The sequence below is a fragment of the Corylus avellana genome, chromosome ca8 (assembly GCF_901000735.1).
Source record: "Corylus avellana chromosome ca8, CavTom2PMs-1.0".
Lineage (NCBI taxonomy): Eukaryota > Viridiplantae > Streptophyta > Magnoliopsida > Fagales > Betulaceae > Corylus > Corylus avellana.
In genome coordinates this window covers 15,210,815-15,230,575 of record NC_081548.1, presented here as the reverse complement: position 1 = coordinate 15,230,575, position 19,761 = coordinate 15,210,815, and the positions used below count along the sequence as shown (strand labels likewise).

The window sequence follows — 19,761 nt, the reverse complement described above, 5'->3', positions numbered from 1 at the left end:
GTTCCTGGGGTTAATTTAAAAATTCTGGGTAGTTTAGGTTACTTAAATATATTTTTCCTACATTTTTCAAATAAATCTTATGAAAATCATTTTCCAACTTTAATTTTATATTATATAGAACTATTTTTTCTTTTCCAAAAGGTAACTCAATCGGCTGTAGACTATACCTAATGAAGCGGAGGTCATTAGTTCGAATCTCCCCTTCCTTTTTCTTGTGTGAATATGTCAAAATATAGAAATATTTTTCCAATTAAAAAAAAATTAACAAGCATATTCTTTGTTGACCTTCATATATGACTAAAAGACAAAAGAAAAAAAAAAATCACACGTGTCATCGATATATCTCGTTATTTATGTCAAATTGTCAATGCTATATTCTTTTTATTTATTTTTTTAATAAATGAGATTACATTAAAAAATAAAATAAAATAAAAAATAAGAGGGGCACCCCAAAATTCCGTCAATGCTTAATATGTTCGTTACGTAACGCTTGCTCCACTTTCCTATCTCTCTCCTGTCCTTTCCTGCCCCATGAAACCCAACAACCAAAAGACAAAAGTCGCACTAAACCCAAGCATGAGTGATGAAACATAGCAAATCCTTATCTGGAATTAGCACTTTTTCTCTTTATAGAAAACAAAGCCTCAGATACTCATATATACCCTCACTCCCAGCCAAATATATCATTTTGGAACCATCTCTCTCCTGAAAGAATCTAGGGTTTGGAACAGTGAATCTTGCCCCCTCTCTGTTTTCTGGTAAGAGAATCTCTGCCATTTGCTCTAACTATGTTGTTGGAAATGGTGCAGCTAGGGTTTAAAAGCTGAAACCTTTCCTCTTTCTGTCTGTTCTGCAGCTATAAATTGGGGGTTTTGAACTTTTTTTTTTTTTTTTCATTTTTTTTTTTAATGTGTATGAGTGAGTGCTTGACTTTTGAGTGGGTTTGGTTCTTTACCGTATTTCTTCATGTGCTTGAATTGGTTTGCTGAAATTTGTGCGTAGGGTCGGAAATTCTGTATCGAGATAGGTTGTTCTCGATGATGGTTTTTGGAGTTTTGACTGGGGGCGTCTATGCGTTTGATTAAGTCTTTTGCCTTTCCCTTTTGTGTGGTTGGTGAGGAAGCTGAGGAAAATAGAGGAAAATTTTGAATTTTATGTTATTTGTTGTTTGGGTCTATCAGAAAGATGGGTAACTCTTATTGCCTAGACTGAGTCAAGTGCTTGTTTTTCACGGTTTTCTTTTATTAGATTTTTTTAGCAACCAAACAGGGTGAAGCTTGCATATTCAGCTAGCAGAGGGTTAAGGCTTATGTATTTAGCTGCATATACGCAAGATTGCCTAGGTTAGACATTTCCCGTGCGCACAGGTTATTGGAAGTTTTGTTGGGATTGAACCTATTTTGTTGTATTTGTCTCTACCTCTCAAATGTTTGAAAAACATATTTTACTGGTATTCAAAATGAGTTTATTAAGCATCATTATTTTACTAATTCTCATTGTAAATCTGCCAAAGCACATTTTATTTTGCTTTTTTTCTGTCTTTGTCATTTAATTGTAGTATATTATGCTTTATTCTATCTTATAATATACTGTTTTTCTCTTGTGTAATTTTATTTAACTTTTCTTGTTTTGTTTTCTCTTCATTTTTATTAAAAATACATGTTGCGCTTTTCAGGTGACCATGTGAGATTTCTTGATACTAATAGGAAAGAAATAACGTATTAATCTTCTGGTAGTATGGCGACAGAAAGTCCAATTAGAATGTCAGAAACTAGTGGGAAATGGCCATCTCATCAAGAGGCTGCAACATTTGCAGTGCCATCTGCTAGCGTGGCAGAGGAATTGGGATTGCTTTTGAAGGGCCATAAGTTTCATGGCAGGGGGAGGGATGTAGTTCCTAATCGAAGTGGAAGTGCACCCCCAAGCATGGAAGGTTCGTTCTTGTCTATGGACAACCTTTTGTCCCAGCAGACCTACAACTTGAATGCAAGCTTTGAAAGTCTAAACAGTGCTATTCAGAACTATGAGTCTGAGGAGCAAATGCGTGCTGATCCAGCTTATTTGGCTTATTACTTTTCCAATGTCAACCTAAATCCTAGGCTTCCTCCCCCACTTATCTCATCAGAGAATCGCCGTGTGGTACGCCATATTGGTAGTTTTGGCAACAACTGGGCATTGACTTCTGTGGATGATAGTGGCAACAGTTCCTTGCATATGTCACACGGAACTCTCTCTACGCAATACGAAGAGTCTGAAGATGATCAGTCACCCCAAAAGCCTTCTGATGATTGGGTAGATGGGACAAGTGGGTTTTGGTCTGGCCAGGATGTGGCTTCATTGGCAGGTCAACACAAAAATGTGGTGGATTTAATACAGGTAAAGATTTAGTATTTGAACATTTCATTTCCCCTGAGCTCTGCCTCATGTTTGCTACTATCCATTTTTGGGTTCGATCCAGCAAGTAATCCATAAGCATCAGTAGAAGCATTCCTCAATCTGACCAACTCTAATGTCCTTGGATTTGTTTTATAATTGAAATTTTAATTAGAAAGTCGAAGTTTGATGCTAGCTGTCTCCCCCAACTCTCTTTTTGCTGAATTACACATGTACCATCGTGAAAACACTGATTTTTTTTTTCCCGTAGCTGTAAAATGCTGGAGTTGTTTGGAGCTGATCGGAATTTGCTTCTAGTCATCTCATTAAAATTGCATCATTTTGAATGTGTAATCATTGTCTTAAATTTGCAGGAAGATTTACCCCGCACTCCATCACCTGTATATAGTCAGTCTAACTTGTTAAGCCATGGAGTAGTAGAGGAAGCAGTTGACCACAATGCCGATTCCAGTTCCTTGTGTGATCCCCTTATTAGCACATCAAATGGCGTCACATCTACTCTTAGTGCAGATTATAGAAGGGCATCATCAAATTCTGATCCTTTGGTTGGCCCTGATTCAAGTACATCACGTCATGGTCGTATAGGAAGCACGGATGTAAATGATTCAAACATTACCACTATTGAATCTGAAATGAAGGCTCTTTTTCTATCCAATCCTCCAAATCCAGAAAATAGAAAAAATCAAGAACAATGGCAACATGGCAGCCAGAATAATATCTTGCAACCCCTGGTACACCAACTACAAAACAATTTCTCTCAAGGTCAAACTGCCAAGTCTCAAGTGATATCTCAAGGTGTAAACTGCACATATGTTGGTGCGGACCAGTTTCTCCATAGTCCCAGCAAGTTTACAGTAGAGGTACAACCAGTACTACAATCGTCTGGGTTCACATCTCCACTCTATGCAACTGCAGCGGCTTACATGACTTCAACAAATCCTTTCTACCCTAATCTGCAGGCCCCAGGCTTATATTCCCCGCAATATGTAGGTGGATATGCTTTGAATCCTGCATCTGTTCCTCCATATATTGCTGGATACTCTCCTCATGGTCCTGTTCCTGTTGTTGTTGATGGAACTGCTGGTCCAAGCTATACTGCTCAAACGTCTGGGGTTTCAACCGGGGGAAACATATCGCATGGAGCTGATATGCAACATTTAGGCAAGTTCTATGGACAATTTGGTTTTCCAGTACAACCTTCTTTTGGTGACCCTATATATATGCAGTACCAGCAACAGCTTTATGGTGAGGCTTATGGTGGTATTTCTGGTCAATTTGATCCATTGGCTTCTAGAGGCGGCATTGATGTTGGGAGCCAGGTTAGAGCTCTTGATTCACAGAAAGCTTCCAGTATTGCTGGTTATTTGGATGATCACAAATTCCATCAGATAAATGGAGGCTCAAATAAGTTAAACCCAAGACGAGGTGGGATGATGAGTCCTAACTATTATGGGAGTCAGCAAAACATGGGTTTTCTTATGCAGTATGCGAACTCGCCACTTGCAAGTCCAGCTTTACCGGGATCGCCTGTTGGTGGAACTGGTCTTCCTGGGGGAAGAAATGAAATGAGATTTGCTCCAGCTTCTGGTAGAAATGCTGGTGTATATCCTGGATGGCAAAGTCAAAGAGGCTTTGAGAGTTTTGATGACCCCAAAATATATAATTTTCTTGAAGAATTGAAATCTGGCAAAGGCCGTAGATTTGAGCTGTCTGATATCGGAGGCCATATTGTTGAATTCAGGCAAGTTGTTCTGTGTTCAATTTTCTTTTCATATATGATAGTTTATATCTTTGCATCAAGTAAGTCATCATGAACTTCCAACTCCAGTGCTGATCAACATGGGAGTCGGTTTATTCAGCAGAAGTTGGAAAATTGTAGTGTTGAAGAGAAGGCATCTGTATTTAAAGAGGTTCTCCCTCATGCTTCCAAGCTAATGACTGATGTTTTCGGTAACTATGTTATTCAGAAGGTATATATGTAAACCATTTTCTGTAAAGTTGTTCCTAATATGCTAGTTTTCTTAATTGTTAACTTCTTTTTACTCAATCTTTTGTTTGCTTCAGTTTTTTGAGTATGGGAGCCCTGAACAGAGGAAGGAACTTGCTAATCAACTCACAGGTCAGGTTTTGCCTTTAAGTCTGCAGATGTACGGCTGTCGTGTAATCCAAAAGGTATGTCTGGTTCTTGTATTCACCTATGTGGCCCTGCGGTATAAATATATCCCTGTATGCATCTATCTGCTGTCTATCAACTTCATGGTGTATATGCATGTTATGACCACTTGTGTCTGCACATATTGTTAGGTAAGTTAACAAAGTATGGAGGCATTATGTCTTTACTATTACTTATTGTTTGCTCTTCAGCCACCTTCTATACACATTTTTTTTTCTTTTCTTTTAATACAAATACCATTTTCTGATGTGCACAAATCTCATTGTTTGATGGAAGCACATTACTTTAATTGCTAGTTACAATTATTAAGAAATTGTAATTGGATATCAGTGGATTTTATCCTGCTAGATTTGAATTATGTGTAGTCCATCTTCCTTTACTTGGGGGTGTTTAAGAAGTTATTTTTTCCTGTTAAGACCCATTTTGGATTGCCTTTTCTTGCATTAATGTCGAAAGTATCTATCCAGAAACCTATCAAAAAGAAATGTTTTTCATTCACAGCACATTTCAAATGTCAGCCAGTAAGTGGTGTTTTCTAATGGTATTGGAATGTGGTTGCAATCTAATCAGAGTAAGAAAATCACAAAGCGAATTACAGGCTTAAAAAGTATTGGAATTAGAGGGAGCCATCTAGATATATGTAATGAACTGAATATCCCCAAATATTCATTAGTTTTCTCTATAATTTAGTTGATTTACTGTTTGCCTTTGTTTTGGTCTTATTAGCACATATTGGTAAAGGTGATACTTGTTGTTTAGTTTTGCAATTTGGAAGTAGTGACCATATTGTTCAGGGTGCCTTACGCTCTTAATGATATCTCAATACATATTAAAAAAAAAGGGCTTCTGAGAAGTTTAGTTTGTTATTCATGTCTATGAAATAGTGTGTTGTCCATGGATTTAGATCTTTTCGTTAATATGTGGATTTTGATAATTCTATGAAATATTGTGTTTGACATTTTCCATAATCTGTACCGTATAATGCTTAGACAGATTTGTAGTATTTTAACTAGTCATGTTTATTCATTGTCCAATTTTGTTTTGCTGAATTTATAGTATGTAAAATAAGAATATAAATAAAGCTTAATGCCTTACATAGATATGGAGTGTGTTGATGAGACAATGTCGTATATTATCTAAATTCTATGCACCAGTCTGGCAGACTAGGGTAGTTGCACTCGTAGTGATCTTGAAACTGATTTGGACAGGCCATGACAGAGAGCCTACCACCTTGAAATATGAGAGGAGTTTGGGGAGTTGGTTCAATGTCAAAGTTGGGTTGGCAGCCAATTTGTGTGGTCCATAATGTTTTCTGCGTAGAACTTGCGTAGGGAGTTGAACTTTTGTATGTTTTGAAACTAATTTTTCTTTTAATGATTTTTAGTTGTGTTCTGTGGGTATCTTTAGATCAGTTTTAATCAGTCTTATGGGTTTAATTTGTCCAACTTTCAGCTTGTTTTTCTTCCAAGTGTTTATTTTTTTGATAGGTAATCAAGAAATTTTATAGAAAGCATAGGGGTGCCCCAAGCATACAGGAAGTATGCAAGGACGCAAAAAACAAAAAAAAAAAAACCAAGAAAAGCAAGAAACCCCAAACACCAAACATCCCAACAGAAACCAGCCCACAAACTCTAAACAAGATTACGTCACAGCAACCCTAAACCCCGAGCACTAGGGGGATGCGCCTGCACACCCCAAGTTTGCTGTTATTTCCTTCTTCTTTTTTATTTTATTTATTTATTTTTATTTTTTTTATTAAACTAATTAACTCATGTAAATGGTTGCTCCAGAATTTCAGTCTATGCTCCTACCTATTACCTGGATATACCGAGAAAGGCATATTTTAAGGAGCTGAAGTTGAAATTAATTGCTATTTTTGGGTGATGTTTAACAATGTGCCTAGGTCTTACTCTTTTGTTATCTACACTTCATTTCTTTAGCCTTATTTTACCTTTAAGTTCTAACACCTTTAAACCTTCCAGCGTTTTGGCCTGAAATTATAACCCTCAACCGAAATTGTTAGTGTCACCATGACTCAATTTTTCTTACCCTCAGCCAAAAATCAACTACTAATGAGATTTGGTGCTAAGTTAGTACAACGCTGGTTTTGACTTCGGATATAGAGATTTAGATTCTGTTAGAATAATTTTTGCAGAGGGTAGGATAGGGTTCACAGGTAGACAAGGAACTAATTAGCTGGTAACTGCATATGGGTCAATTCCCTAACTGATTTACTATGATAGCCAGCAAGCAGTAGCCAAATCTTGACAACTCTCTGCTTGTCCACCTGTTCCAGCTGTTTAACAAGTCAGGAAATTGTCACTTAAGATTAAAACCCTCAAATATCTGAGCTAAGTCTTACAAACAAAGGAATTTGATCAATACTGGTCAAAGTGACAAATGATGTAAGAATTAAGATGACTCTGTAAAAATGCATAAACACACTTTAGGTGTCATCCTGGAGCCAAAGTTGAAATAATCGAAGATTCTATGAAGAAGATGTCAAATACTAGGGGCTCATTTGCTATTGCTGTTTAGAAGGTGCTTTTTGCTTTTTAGTTGTGATGTGATATAAAGGTGAAAGTAGTTTTGGGTGTTTTGTGTGTTGAGTTGTTTTGTTAATAATTAGATAGTAAGTAAAGAACAATTGGTTTTGAACAATAGATGTCTTTCACATCCAACTAGAGAAATGAATACTCTATCATAATTTTTTAATGGCAGTTCCAAAAAAACGCACTTCTATATCAAAAAAACGAATTCGTAAAAATATTTGGAAAATGGAGGGGTATTGGGTAGCATTGAAAGCTTTTTCGTTAGCGAAATCTCTTTCTACAGGGAATTCAAAAAGTTTTTTGTACAATAAGAAATAAATAACTAATTAATGTAATAATCTGAATCTATCTCTGACTCTAAAAAAAGTCTAGTTTCATTTTGAATTTCGTTTCTAATTTTTTAATTTATATATAATAATTTTACTTAAAATAAAAACTATAAATTCCATATTATCAAACGAGCCCTAGAAATTCCATATTATTATATGCAAAAGTATCCATAAAGGGCTAGAACAATGGACGGCATACCCAAAGCAGGTCAAGATGAAATGTGTATTTTGCTGATACTTCTGTCATAGCTCGGTACTTCCTCTACCTTTTAAGCTATCTACATACTTGTTTTACATTATATTTCTATGTAATTACCTTATATTTATGTTTGTTAGAAGAGCTTCTTAGGGTTAAAAGAATATGTTGGTGATAGAAATTGGTTACAAGGGTATTTTGGTCTTGGTATTTAATTTTACAATATATCTATATGCAGTATGAGGTGAGAGAGGCTATGTAGAAAACATAGCCTCATCTTCCTCTATTTTCTTCCCATGCAAGCCCTACAACATGGTATCAGAGCTTTAACTACATCTCACATCCTCTGACAGTTTGAGTGCATCCATTCTTTTCTGCTTGTTCCTTTTTTATTTAATTTCCTGTGTTTGAGCTACTGATCATGTACTTTTGAAAATTGGGCTTAATGCTTGTGATTGGGGGTAGATGGCACTGATATCACCGTCATTATCAGTGGTGTGATGTTGTCTTCATCGCCACCGTTAGCTTTGTTATCGTCCGTGGTTGTGGTGTAAATGATAGAACCGATATTGTGGCTGCTGTGGTATGAGTTCCACCTTGAGTAGAAACAATTGCTCAGGGTGTATGGGTGTCAGTCAGTGTTTTCTGTGGTGGTTGGTGACATATATGATGGCTGGAGAGTTTTGCAATGGTCGTCGGTTGAAATGTTTGCTTCGGTGGCATGTTGAGTTGATGTCGAAAAGTTGCTTTGTGGTTGTCGGTTGATTCTGTGGCTACCGTTGTTGTTGTCGCTGGCAAGCTTCCAACAAGTTATTGGAGACTAGGGTCCCTGTTTGGTTGAAGGTGGTATCCCCCATCTTTCAGTTTTCTCTCAGCAATCAAATGAATTTGAGTCATAATTAAATTTCTAGAGCAAAATCAAAAAAAGAAAGAAGAAAAGGTAGGAAGAAGCAGAAGAAACAAGAATTAACATGTAAAATGTATTGGAGTATATATATAAAATAGCTGAGTCCCTCCTTGGAGGTGGCCCAAAATTGCGACAGTGTATTGAACTCATAATTTTTTTGACTTTAAACTGGGATTGTTTTAAGGGTGTGTGTGTTTTGAGTCCTTTTGATTTTTAATGTTAACTCACCGTGAGTGTACTATAAACGGTTGATTTTTAGTGATTGAACTTTTTGATTTTGAATTGTTTAAGGTGCGTGCGTTTTGAGTCCACTTGAAATTTAATGTTAACCCACTTGTTAACTCACAGTGTTAACTCACTGTGAGTGTACTTTAAACAGATGATTTTTAGTGACTGAACGTTTTGATTTTTAACCTTAATGTGTTAAGCCATGAGTGAAGCTGTGCATTTTAATTTTAAACACAAACTGTGAGGGGAACTATGTCTTTTGATTTAAAACACAAATGTTATATTTTGATTTTACTGAAGAGAGAAACCAAAGAGGGAGAGTGAGGAGTTTGGTTGTGTAAGAAAGAGAATTTTTGTTTGGGTTTCCCTTTTTATCTTAAGGAGACTTGAATTTTGGAAACTACTCAAATCATCATTTTTTTTAAATTTTATCTTATATTTTTAACTTGTTCTCTTTGGCTCTTTGTGCAAGTTTTGATTTTGAACACACCGACTTTAAACTGTGAAACATGCGTTATGATTTTTAACACGTGTGACATGTGTTTAGTTTTTTCCACTGACTTTAAACCATGCAAATAGCAAATTAGACTCCCACTGTCTCTTTATTCTCTGTTCTTCCCCACCGTCTCTGTCTCTATGTAACTTTCTACCCACTAAAACTCCCTGCTATCTGTGTCTTTGTCTCTATGCCATCTCTCTATCTCGCCGGGTAAGATTTATGTGTTTTAGATTTATTTTTTAAATTTGTTTTGTCTTGTATGTGTTTTTTATGTTTCGCCGATTGTCTTTGTAACTGATTGTTTTGCCGTGTTTCGCTGCTGTGAATGTGCCTTTGTTTTGTATCTTTAAGTTCCGATTAAGTTTTCAAAAGAAAAAATAAGAGAAAGAAAACACTGAAAACAAAAGTGTCTATTATACATTTTGTTCTAATTAATAATAAACCCCAAGGGGTTGGCTCAAGTGGTAAGAGCCTTGGTTTTTGTGGTAGTCCATGAGGTTTAAGGTTCGAATTCCTTTGGGTGCAAACAATTTCTTGGGGCCAGCCTACCGGCGAAGTCGGAGTATTACCCGATCTGTGTGGAGGGGACGCTTTGTTATCAAAAAAAAAAAAAAAAAAAAAAAATTAATAATACAATGAAAGAACACCCACTCATTGCTCGGGTTATAGGCTAGTTTGTATAACAAGGGAGATGTATGAGGTGCTTAGCAATAAACTCGGAGAATGGATACTAGAAGTTTGTGAGTTGCATAAACTCTTGATTAACAAACTAAGAAAGAGCATGGCAGTTAAATTTAACTCACAGTCATCACTGGCTACCCTTGCCATAATGAAATATGGGATGAATAGCAGCAGCAGAATCAGCTGTGTCCTTTGATCCATTCTCAACAAACCTAGTGATAGTGGAGTGGTGTTGTATGTGCAAGAAGAATGGAGAGTCAGTCGATCATCTTCTTCTCCATTGCAAGACCGCGAGCATTCTTTGGCATACTATTTTTGATCGGTTTGGGTTGCATTGGGTTATGCCTTGCAAGGTGAGGGGCTTGTTCGATTGTTGGTGGTCGGGAGGCCGTTCCCGAAGCGCGGTAGTGTGGAAGATGATCCCTCTGTGTCTTATGTGGTGTATTTGGAATGAAAAGAATGCTAGATGCTTTGAGAACTCTACTAGGACCATAGAGGAATTGACTCATTTCTTCTTCTTTACTTTGTATTTCTAGACGGCCGCTTGGCTTGCTCCTATAGGGAGTAGTTTCACTGATTTCCTTTTTCATTTTTCTCTCTCTTAGGCGCTCTCTTTTATACTTCCCGTGTATGTGGGTTGCGCCCCCTGCGCTTTTTATATCATTATTACTTATAAAAAAAACCAAACAATAGGCTTCCAAATTACAGAATTCAGGTAACTTAGTTATGTTGGATAGGATGCTCGAGAAGTTTTTGAGGAAAGCCATCTAATAACATTGACTCTAGCAACCTATACAAAGGCTATGGTCAAAATTTAAAATTTCAGAACCTCTTGCTCAGATTTCCAACCACCTTAATGTTTCTGGTACAGATTAGCAAACTCAAGCTCCACAACCATGAAGGACGGACTTGAATGGGGAACGTTTTGTTGTCGTAAAGTTTTTTTTTTTTTTTTTTGATAGGTAATCAGAGGAATATCATAAAAAGTGCAAGGCTTTGTTGTCATAAATTATAATAAAAGGACCACTGTGCGACTGTCTTTGTTTGAACGCTTCCACAACTTCTTCGAAAGTTAATTTGTTTTGATAAAGAGTTAAAAAAACACAGAAAAAGTCATTGCCGAAGAAAGATTCAAACAAAGTAAGTGTTTATCATGTTGATTAAGAAGTCTAATGTACCCACTCCCTATGGTAAGGATGATAATAGCAATAACAACTTGTGTGTGCCAGTAGCTGTGATGATGATAACAATAACAATTTGTGCACACCAGAGCAGAATCAAATGTGAAACAAGTCATCAAGGGTTGTTTCAATGTTTGAGCTCCGGCTTTCTTTTAAGTTTCTTTGAAGAATAAAACAAAAAGAAGAAGAAAAGGCCGGCACCTAAATTAGCAAATGTTGGAGTGGGAGTAGGTGTGTGGCCTCTGAGTCTTTGACCACTTGCCATTTTTTTTTCTATGTGATACAAAGGGAACACAGATATAACAAGTCAGTTATGCCACATCAACCAATATAAAATAAGTGTAACAAATGGGTGTAAAGACGTGCTGGGCTGCCACATCATGGAATATACATGAGTCCCACACGAAGATGGGTTGGGTTGCCACTTCATGTATATATACACAGGAAGTGCGCAAGAGAACTTTTAATTAGAAGGAAAAAAAAGATCAAGAAAATCACCAACTGTTGAAGCTCATCAGCTGTATTGCGGTTTCTTTCTTTTTTTTTTTGATAAGTAATAAAAGATTTATTAAAAAAGCGTAAGGCGCCCCTAAGTACATAGGAACAACCAAACCAGCTCACAAAAAAGAAACCCAACAAGCCTCCAGGACCTAAAGCCCTCGAACCCGAAACCCACAATGGAGCCCTAGATGCTTCAGCACGTGAGACTTGCCTTTCCTCCACTAAGAGGATGCGCCTGCATCACCATAGTTAATGGAGCTTTCTAAGTTCAACAGCTCCCTCCTTCCTTTAGTCTTTGGGCACGCAACCTTTACTTCCCGATGAAAATCCTCTTCAATGGCATCTAGAATCGCCAACACCCAATCCTAGTATTGCAGTTTCTTTGATGATATTAAATATTAAAAGTTTAATTTTTGGAATTTATTCCTGAAATTCTGTGGCACTGGGGATCCCTTCTACTAGTGGTGGTGCCCTGTTTATTTTGCTGAAATTTTCTTTCCAATCTACTAAGCCTTTTGTTTTGTTTTTGTTTTTGTTTTTGTTTTTGTTTTTGTTTTGTTTTTGTTTTGTTTTTTTTTTTTGTTTTGTTTTGTTTTTTTTTTTTTTTCCGTGTGTTTGCAACTGCATTGATATGTATATATATATATATATATATATATATCTGTCCATTTGAGTGGAATGGGTTTCACTTCAACGCATTGGCTCTTCTTTTAGTTAGTAGTACATGCAACAATTTATTATTTTTGTAATATTTTTGTTTGTTATTTGGAATTCCTTTCTCCTTTCATTGGTGGCACAACTTCAGTGTTGCACATATCGGAATGTAATCATGTGGATCTTCTTAACCATTCTTGCTATATAACTTTACCTAATACCTAATCTCTTAAGAAACACACCAACATTGTGGATATCCTCAAAAAGAAAAAAAGTGACAAGTTTATACAGGTTAATTTATATATATTGGTCCCACATGTAAAGCAGAGCCTATGTGATGTCATGGCCATCCTGTCAGTCTCGTGACCTCTTTTCCTCTCAATGTTAGAGAAGATATTGACTTTGATTCTATACTGTTGCAGGCACTTGACGTTATTGAGCTTGAACAAAAAGCACAGCTTGTTCGAGAGCTGGATGGACATGTTATGAGATGTGTTCGTGATCAAAACGGGAATCATGTAATACAAAAGTGCATTGAGAGTGTTCCAACAGAGAGAATTGAGTTTATCATATCTGCTTTTCGCGGTCAAGTTGCGACGCTTTCTATGCATCCTTATGGTTGCCGTGTCATACAGGTAATGTTAAACCTGAGTGGTGGAAGCACTTCCTCTGGTATGCATAACACTAAGAAGTTGTTCCGTGATGGTTTTTTGTAGAGAGTTCTAGAGCATTGTACAGATGAGGTGCGATGTCAGTTTATAGTGGATGAAATATTGGAGTCTGTTTGTGCTCTTGCTCAGGACCAGTATGGCAACTATGTCACCCAGGTTGGTTTCTTTTGTTTGGGCTATGACACTTGTAAAGTTTTTTCTCTGCCTTGCTCCTCATCTCTCTCCCTCTCTCTCCTGTTGTCAAGTAATCTGCTTTTTATGAATTTGTATGGGTAGTGGAGATCAAGTCTAGTTCTTGGAGGTGATGTTGTGCTTATGTAGTTAGCATAGTGCTCAATTGCCATAGAGTGAAACAACGTGGATGGAACTTGCCCTTAAAATACAAGAATGGGCATGAAAATTAAATGTTGTGTACAGTTTTAGGTTGCTTTTAAAGATTCTGAGCTGTTGGTCTTTTAGACTAAACTTTCTCCGTTGGTTGATATAATCCTCTTCGGGTGGGATGCCCTTCGAGTATAAATACTATGGAAAATTCGTGGTCATTAAACATTACCAGAAAAAAGGGAAAAGAAATTGTTGGTTTTTGGTCCTGTCATACGTTTGAAGAATAAAATCAATTTTACTTGTGTATTGATTTTTTTTTTTTTTTTTTCTCAAAAAAGAGAAATGTGGATGTATATTTGTATATGTTTATTTATGCATGTATGTACACCTATTCAGGTATGACTGAATGAATTTAAACATGTATACATGATGACCAAGCAGCACATTTGTTCTCGATAGAGAGCTAGAGAGTTCTGTTGCCCTTTGCTGATAACGAAATGAGAAAATTCAAAATTGGGAAATAGGAATAATGCTTGATATTAAATGCACATAAATATTATATTTGTGAAGCAGAAAATACTTGGATTCTGGATGCGGAAAGTATACCATACTGTCAATTTGAACTCGAATTAGTTCTCAAGTATATATGCCTGTAGGTATGTTCTGTATCATTGATATTCTTGTATTTGTTCAGTTATTCCTTATATTATGTATATGCAGTGAAAAATGCTTCTTGCCCTTTGACTTTCTTGGATGTACTGTGCTTTTTGAACTGTGTACCCGAAATTCTTTTCCTCACTTTCTTCTAGTGTATTTACTGTGTCAGTTGTTGGATGGTAATGCAATGCTTGTGTTGATTTATATTAGCATGTATTGGAGAGAGGAAAGCCTCAGGAAAGGCGCCAGATTATAAGCAAGTTGGCAGGACATATTGTACATCTGAGCCAGCATAAATTTGCTTCAAACGTTGTTGAGAAATGTTTGGAGTATGGTGGCGCCACTGAACGAGAGCTGTTAATTGGGGAGATTTTTGGGCATACGGAAGGAACTGATAATTTATTGGTAAGTTAAGTTAAAGCATGGGTTATATATGCTTATTATTCATTAGAATACTCGCCTGCCCTAACAAAGAAAAGAAAGAAAGAAACGGCTTATATAGTTATTCTCTTGGGGTTACTCTAAATAATTTTTTATTTTTGAAGTGTCTGGAAAATTTGAGCTCGTAAGCATACAATTTGTTCTTATTCTAGTTGCTATTGATTATGTTTCTTGCAGGTACACATTTCTTATACATTCTAGTGAGGTGTTTATTTGTTTATATGTGCATAGGGGGTGGCCATTGGTGTTGGTCATCTTGAGCTGGCTTTTTTGTAGAGGCCAAAACCTTTGAGCTCTTGGTAACAGAAGGGGGGGTCTCTTCTACATTTGGTTGAAAGGAACCGGGGGGTTTCCTGTGTGTTGTTGTTGGGTATGGTGAGTGTTGGTGAAAGACAATCCAGATTTTTCAGTAGCTCCCGTGGTTTGAGTCAGGGAGATCCTTTGTCTCTGTTGTTGTTTGTCATCGTCATGGGGCTAATAAGTAAAATGCTTTTAGCCACTGTTAATGGGGGAGGGGTTCTTTCAGGCTTTTGTATGGGGTCTAGGAACTTTGGTGTGATTAATATTTAATATATCACATCTCCTGTTTGCAGATGATACCTTGATTTTCTATGGGGCTAATCTATACCACCTCCGCTATATGCGTGCCATATTTTTATGCTTTGAAGTGCTCCATGGTTTGAGAATTAACCTGTCCAAGTCGAAATTAGTTCCTATGTGCAATGTCAATAATGTTGATAGTTTGGCAGGTTTTCTGGGATGCAGGGTTTGCCTTTGAAGTATCTTGGTATTTTGTTGGGAGCCTTTTTTAAGGCCAAATCCATTTGTAATGTTGTTATTTAGAAGATTGAATGTCGTTTGGCTGGTTGAAAGAGGATGTACTTGTCTAAGGGTGGTAAGATTACATTGATCAAGAGCACCCTTTACAATTTGCCTACGTACTTCATGTTTCTTTTCCCTCTTGCTATGGGTGTTGCCAATCGCATAGAGAAGTTTCATTGAATTTTTTTATGGGGTGGGCTAAGTGAAGCATTCAAATTTCACTTGGTGAGCTGGTTCAAGGGTTGTTCTTTGATTTTCGAGGAAGGTTTAGGGTCCGAAACTTGCTTTTGTTCAACCATGCTCGTTTGGGGAAGTGGCTATAGCATTATATGCCTGAGAGAGAGGCTTTGTGGAGAATCGTAGTGGAGTTTAAATATGGCAGCTTGTGGGGTGAGTGGCGTTCTAATGAGGTTTATGGGTTTTATGGGGTGGGCTTGTGGAAAAATATGAGGGGTTGAGGGGGGTTTTCTGGGAACTGACTCGAAGATTAGATTCTGGCATGATTTGTGATGTGGGGATCATGTCTTCAATGAAGCTTTTTCCAGATTTGTGTAGTATTGCTCGCATTAAGTATGCTTGTGTGGCAGATCATTTGGAGATTTCTAGTGGCTCCCATCAATGGAACGTAAGCTTACTAGAGCGGCTCATGATTGGGTGGCAAACATGATGTTAATTTTTTTTATTTTTTTAGAATGTAAGCTTTGTTTTTTAATATTTTGTAATTTTTTAGATCAGGGCGTGAGTGGCGAAGACAAGCTTTGCTGGCCCCTCCAAGAGAGGTTTGTCTGATGTTATATTGTTCTATAATGTCCTTGCCCCTCATGATGGTTCTCCCTTTTGTTTGAAGAGTATTTAGCGGAGTAAGGTTCCCTTAAGAGCAACATTGTTTGCTTGGTTGGCCGCTCTAGGGAAGATCCTTACCTTGGATGATTTTAGGAAGCGTCATGTTTTGGTGGTCAATTGGTGTTGTATGTTTTAAGAGGAATAGAGAGATTGTAGATCCTTTACTTCTTCATTGTGAGGTCACTAGTGCCTTATAGAGTGTTATTTTTCAGCCGTTTTGGTTGTCTTGAGTTATGCCTAGACGAGTGGTAGACATTTTTGCTTGTTGGAGAGAGTTATATGGCAGTCCTCAGAGTGTAGCAGTGTAGAAGATGGTGCCATCTTGCCGTTTTGAAGACTGCCAGAGAACAGTAGTGGATGTAAAGTCTTTCTTCTTCAATACTAGTTACCTCTTGACAGCTGCTTTAGAGTTTCCTAATGTGCTTGATTTTCATGCTTTTCTTTTTTTCCCTCCTAGTTAGGTGTCTCTTTTGTATATTTCTTGTACACTGTGGATTGCGCCTTACTTTTAATGAAGTTCGAGTACTTATCAAAAAATAAAAAAAGTGCTTTACTACTCTCTAGACAGGATATGAAGATGAAATTAAGTTTAGATGTCTCTGTTTGTGTCATACCATGATACTTTTGGTACATCTGCAAGTATGTTTTTAAGTTTTACGCTTTGTCAATTTCCTTTCAAGGTAAAATTGAAATGGAATGAGTATGGTATAATCATAGTTCTGGAGATCTTCCCCTCCTTAAAGACTACTAGGTAGGAAACAAACTAATACTTATCTCCACAAGCCAAATGGCATTTAAATACTGCTGCACACTCTTCAGAAGATTCTTTGTATGGTGAGCTTGATAAAGACAGAAACTTCAAAGCTTTGGTCTGTCTTTAACGGTGGTGATGATAAGAGGTATTCCTGGGAAGTCTGTCATTAGATAAATCATATATTAGAACATAAAAGGTGTTACAATTCATTGTTTACTATTCATCATACAACTTTATGAGAAGTACGACATTTTTTTTCTGTGTAATTAATTTACCTACTGAACTTAGAGGTCATTCAAGTGCAGAACTCGATGTTTGATTCTTCCTCTTATGTTCCCTGAAGAAGCGATCATTTGCAATTAAGTTATTTATCTTTTAAACTTTTGTGCTTTTGTTATTGAATAATTTACCCAGATTGCCCCAGCACTAAATGAGAGTCCTATTAGACATTTATGTTTTGGCGCCAAAATTTAGTTTACCGCATATCTCTTGAGGTTTCTATACATGTTCAATAATAAATTATAGTACTGTACTGGATGATAATCCTGCCTCTCTTGTCAATGCTGCAAATCTTTGTTGCATAATCTGCATAAGGGTTGTTAATTAGGAGTTTAGTAGTTAAAGTTTGTATTATGCTTGCTTAATTTACCATATTCAACTTCTTTCTTGTAGACAATGATGAAGGACCAATTTGCAAATTACGTGGTCCAGAAGATTCTTGACATATGTTCTGATAATCAGCGAGCAATATTACTTGGCTGTGTAAGAGTTCATGCTCATGCTTTGAAGAAATACACTTACGGGAAACACATTGTGGCTCGATTCGAGCAGCAATTTGGAGAAGGTGCGTACATATAGATAAAAGAAAACTGCAATGCATTTCTTTTGTGGTGGTGAGTCTTTTGATACTCAAACCATTATGTTCGTCTGCGCACTAGCCAAATACTCAAACCTTTTGGGTGTATCATCTTAACTGTCATTTACTCCCGAGCATGTTGATTTCCCCTCAGATGGTTAACTTAATTTTGGGTTTGGTTTCTTAAGCACCACCATCTCCTTTTTGCTCACTATTTTCACTTTGGATAGGAAAAAGCTTCTAAAACACTTTAGGCATAGGGGAATAGCAGTCACGGAAGACTACTAAAACAGTACTTGCTGATGATTATAGATGGGTGATTATGCATGGCAATCACTCTGTTGGAGAAACAATGAAATCATGAACTAATCTGAGGGATCTTGAGTGGAGTGTCTTATACTGAAAGGTATTTTGCTCTGAATAAATCTGTCGTTTTATAGAGTTTCATGAACACTTGGTGGGAACCATTTGGAAATTTGAGAGGAAATTTGTGTCCTCGTGATGGGGAATTCTTCTCTTTTACAAATGGAACTTCATTGTGCATAAATAACACGCCTTTTATTTTAGTGACAAACTTTTGTTGGGAGAATGGGTGATTGGTCGAGTTATACAATGAACAAAAAGTGCTTGTTTTGACCCCCAGGGATATGAGCAAAATGCACCTGTGAGCCCTTTATCTGATGAGCTTTCTTGATGCAATTAAAATCAATGAGCGAAAACAAAAACAAGAAAAGGTAAATGAGCAACGGCTAATGGCCATTAGCCAAAAAAAGGTCTCGAAAAGAGAGACTAAAGAATTAGAGTTTTCATACATCTTTTATTTTTTTGGTAGTTTTTGTTTATTTTCTTTGTAATTATTTTTGAGGACCTCTGGTAATCTGAGTTAAAAGTCTAGGATTTGGTTGGTTTTACGGGCAGTTTTACTATGAATGCCTATATTTCTTTGTTATGGGTGGTGAACTGAATGCAATTAATAAAATTCAGGAGTTAGTTGAGTTTGAGCCAAGAAATTTGCTTGGGGAGTGTACTCGAAGATTACATTTATCTGTGGACTCTGGTTGTGCAGTTTTGGTGGGAATAAAGTTTCAAAATTTGATATTTTTATTTGTTTTCCTTTTCATTCCTTCTTTCTTCAATCCTGAGCCTCATGGGGTGGGATTACCTTTCCGGAGACTGCGGAAAATCATATCTGCAAGTCTTTTTGGTTTATTTGAGCATTGTTTCAGGGGCAGATCACTTTCTCAGGAGTTTCATCTCACATTGCTTTTTTATTTTTTATTTCTTTCCTCATGCAGAAAATCCTACATCTGGAACCTGATAAAAAAACAGGGGGAATCATCCATGCCTCTTGTTGGTGCTGCTGTGGCCTGTCTGGTTCTTGCATCAGTGAAAAGAAAGGAATATCATGAGATAAGTACATGCTTCTCAAGAAGGCCGCCCCCGCTGCTTTAAATTATGGAATTTGGTAGCTTCCATCCAGGGAAGTTTTAACAAGTTCAATCATTAGTAGAATGGTTGATGCTGTAAAGTAAACTATATATAAATATGTATGTATATTTCAAACAGTATGTTTTTATATGGTTACTGTAGGGTGATTGGTTTGCAAGGGTAATTATTTGGAAGGAGAACCTTCCTAAGCTGTAAAATTCTTTACTGGATTTATCTTGCATTGTGTGTATGGTTTCCAAAATAACTTAATTGTGTAGTTCTTTTTCTAAAAAAAAAAATTAAAAAAAAAAAAAATTGTTCCTGATCAGGCTTTTTCTCCTGCCCGCAAGCCTTTGATCTTCCTTTCCATCTCTTTGCGTGCATTCACATGGCTTTGAGCAATTGAGCCTTGAGGTTAGCCATCTGACCAACTGCATCAGCGCAAATACAGATTACAGAGTTGTAGTTTTCTTTCCAAAACAGACTTGGATTGAATTTGGTCGACATGGTCTTCATTTTGGCAATCACCAGCAGACAGCTGCAACCAAAAATGGAACAGAATCATTTTTTTAGAAGTAAAATAAAATGAAAAGCGTCTAAGAGCATTCTCAATGGAAGAGCCAAATGTTACTTTTATCTAAAATAGTTCTTCAAATGTTTAAAAAAACCT

The 19,761-nt window shown here is 36.8% G+C and overlaps 1 protein-coding gene across 1 annotated transcript; it reads left to right on the top strand.

Moving 5' to 3' along the window:
- Positions 1 to 651: 651 nt before the first annotated feature.
- LOC132189020 (pumilio homolog 6, chloroplastic-like) lies at positions 652 to 19,356 on the top strand. Its single transcript, XM_059603496.1, has 10 exons — positions 652 to 758; positions 1,676 to 2,376; positions 2,748 to 4,135; positions 4,223 to 4,364; positions 4,459 to 4,566; positions 12,718 to 12,930; positions 13,012 to 13,122; positions 14,158 to 14,352; positions 17,480 to 17,651; positions 18,959 to 19,356. Exons 2-10 carry the CDS (start codon positions 1,738 to 1,740, stop codon positions 18,979 to 18,981), a joined length of 2,991 nt encoding a protein of 996 aa, XP_059459479.1. The 5' UTR covers positions 652 to 758; positions 1,676 to 1,737; the 3' UTR covers positions 18,982 to 19,356.
- Positions 19,357 to 19,761: the final 405 nt, after the last annotated feature.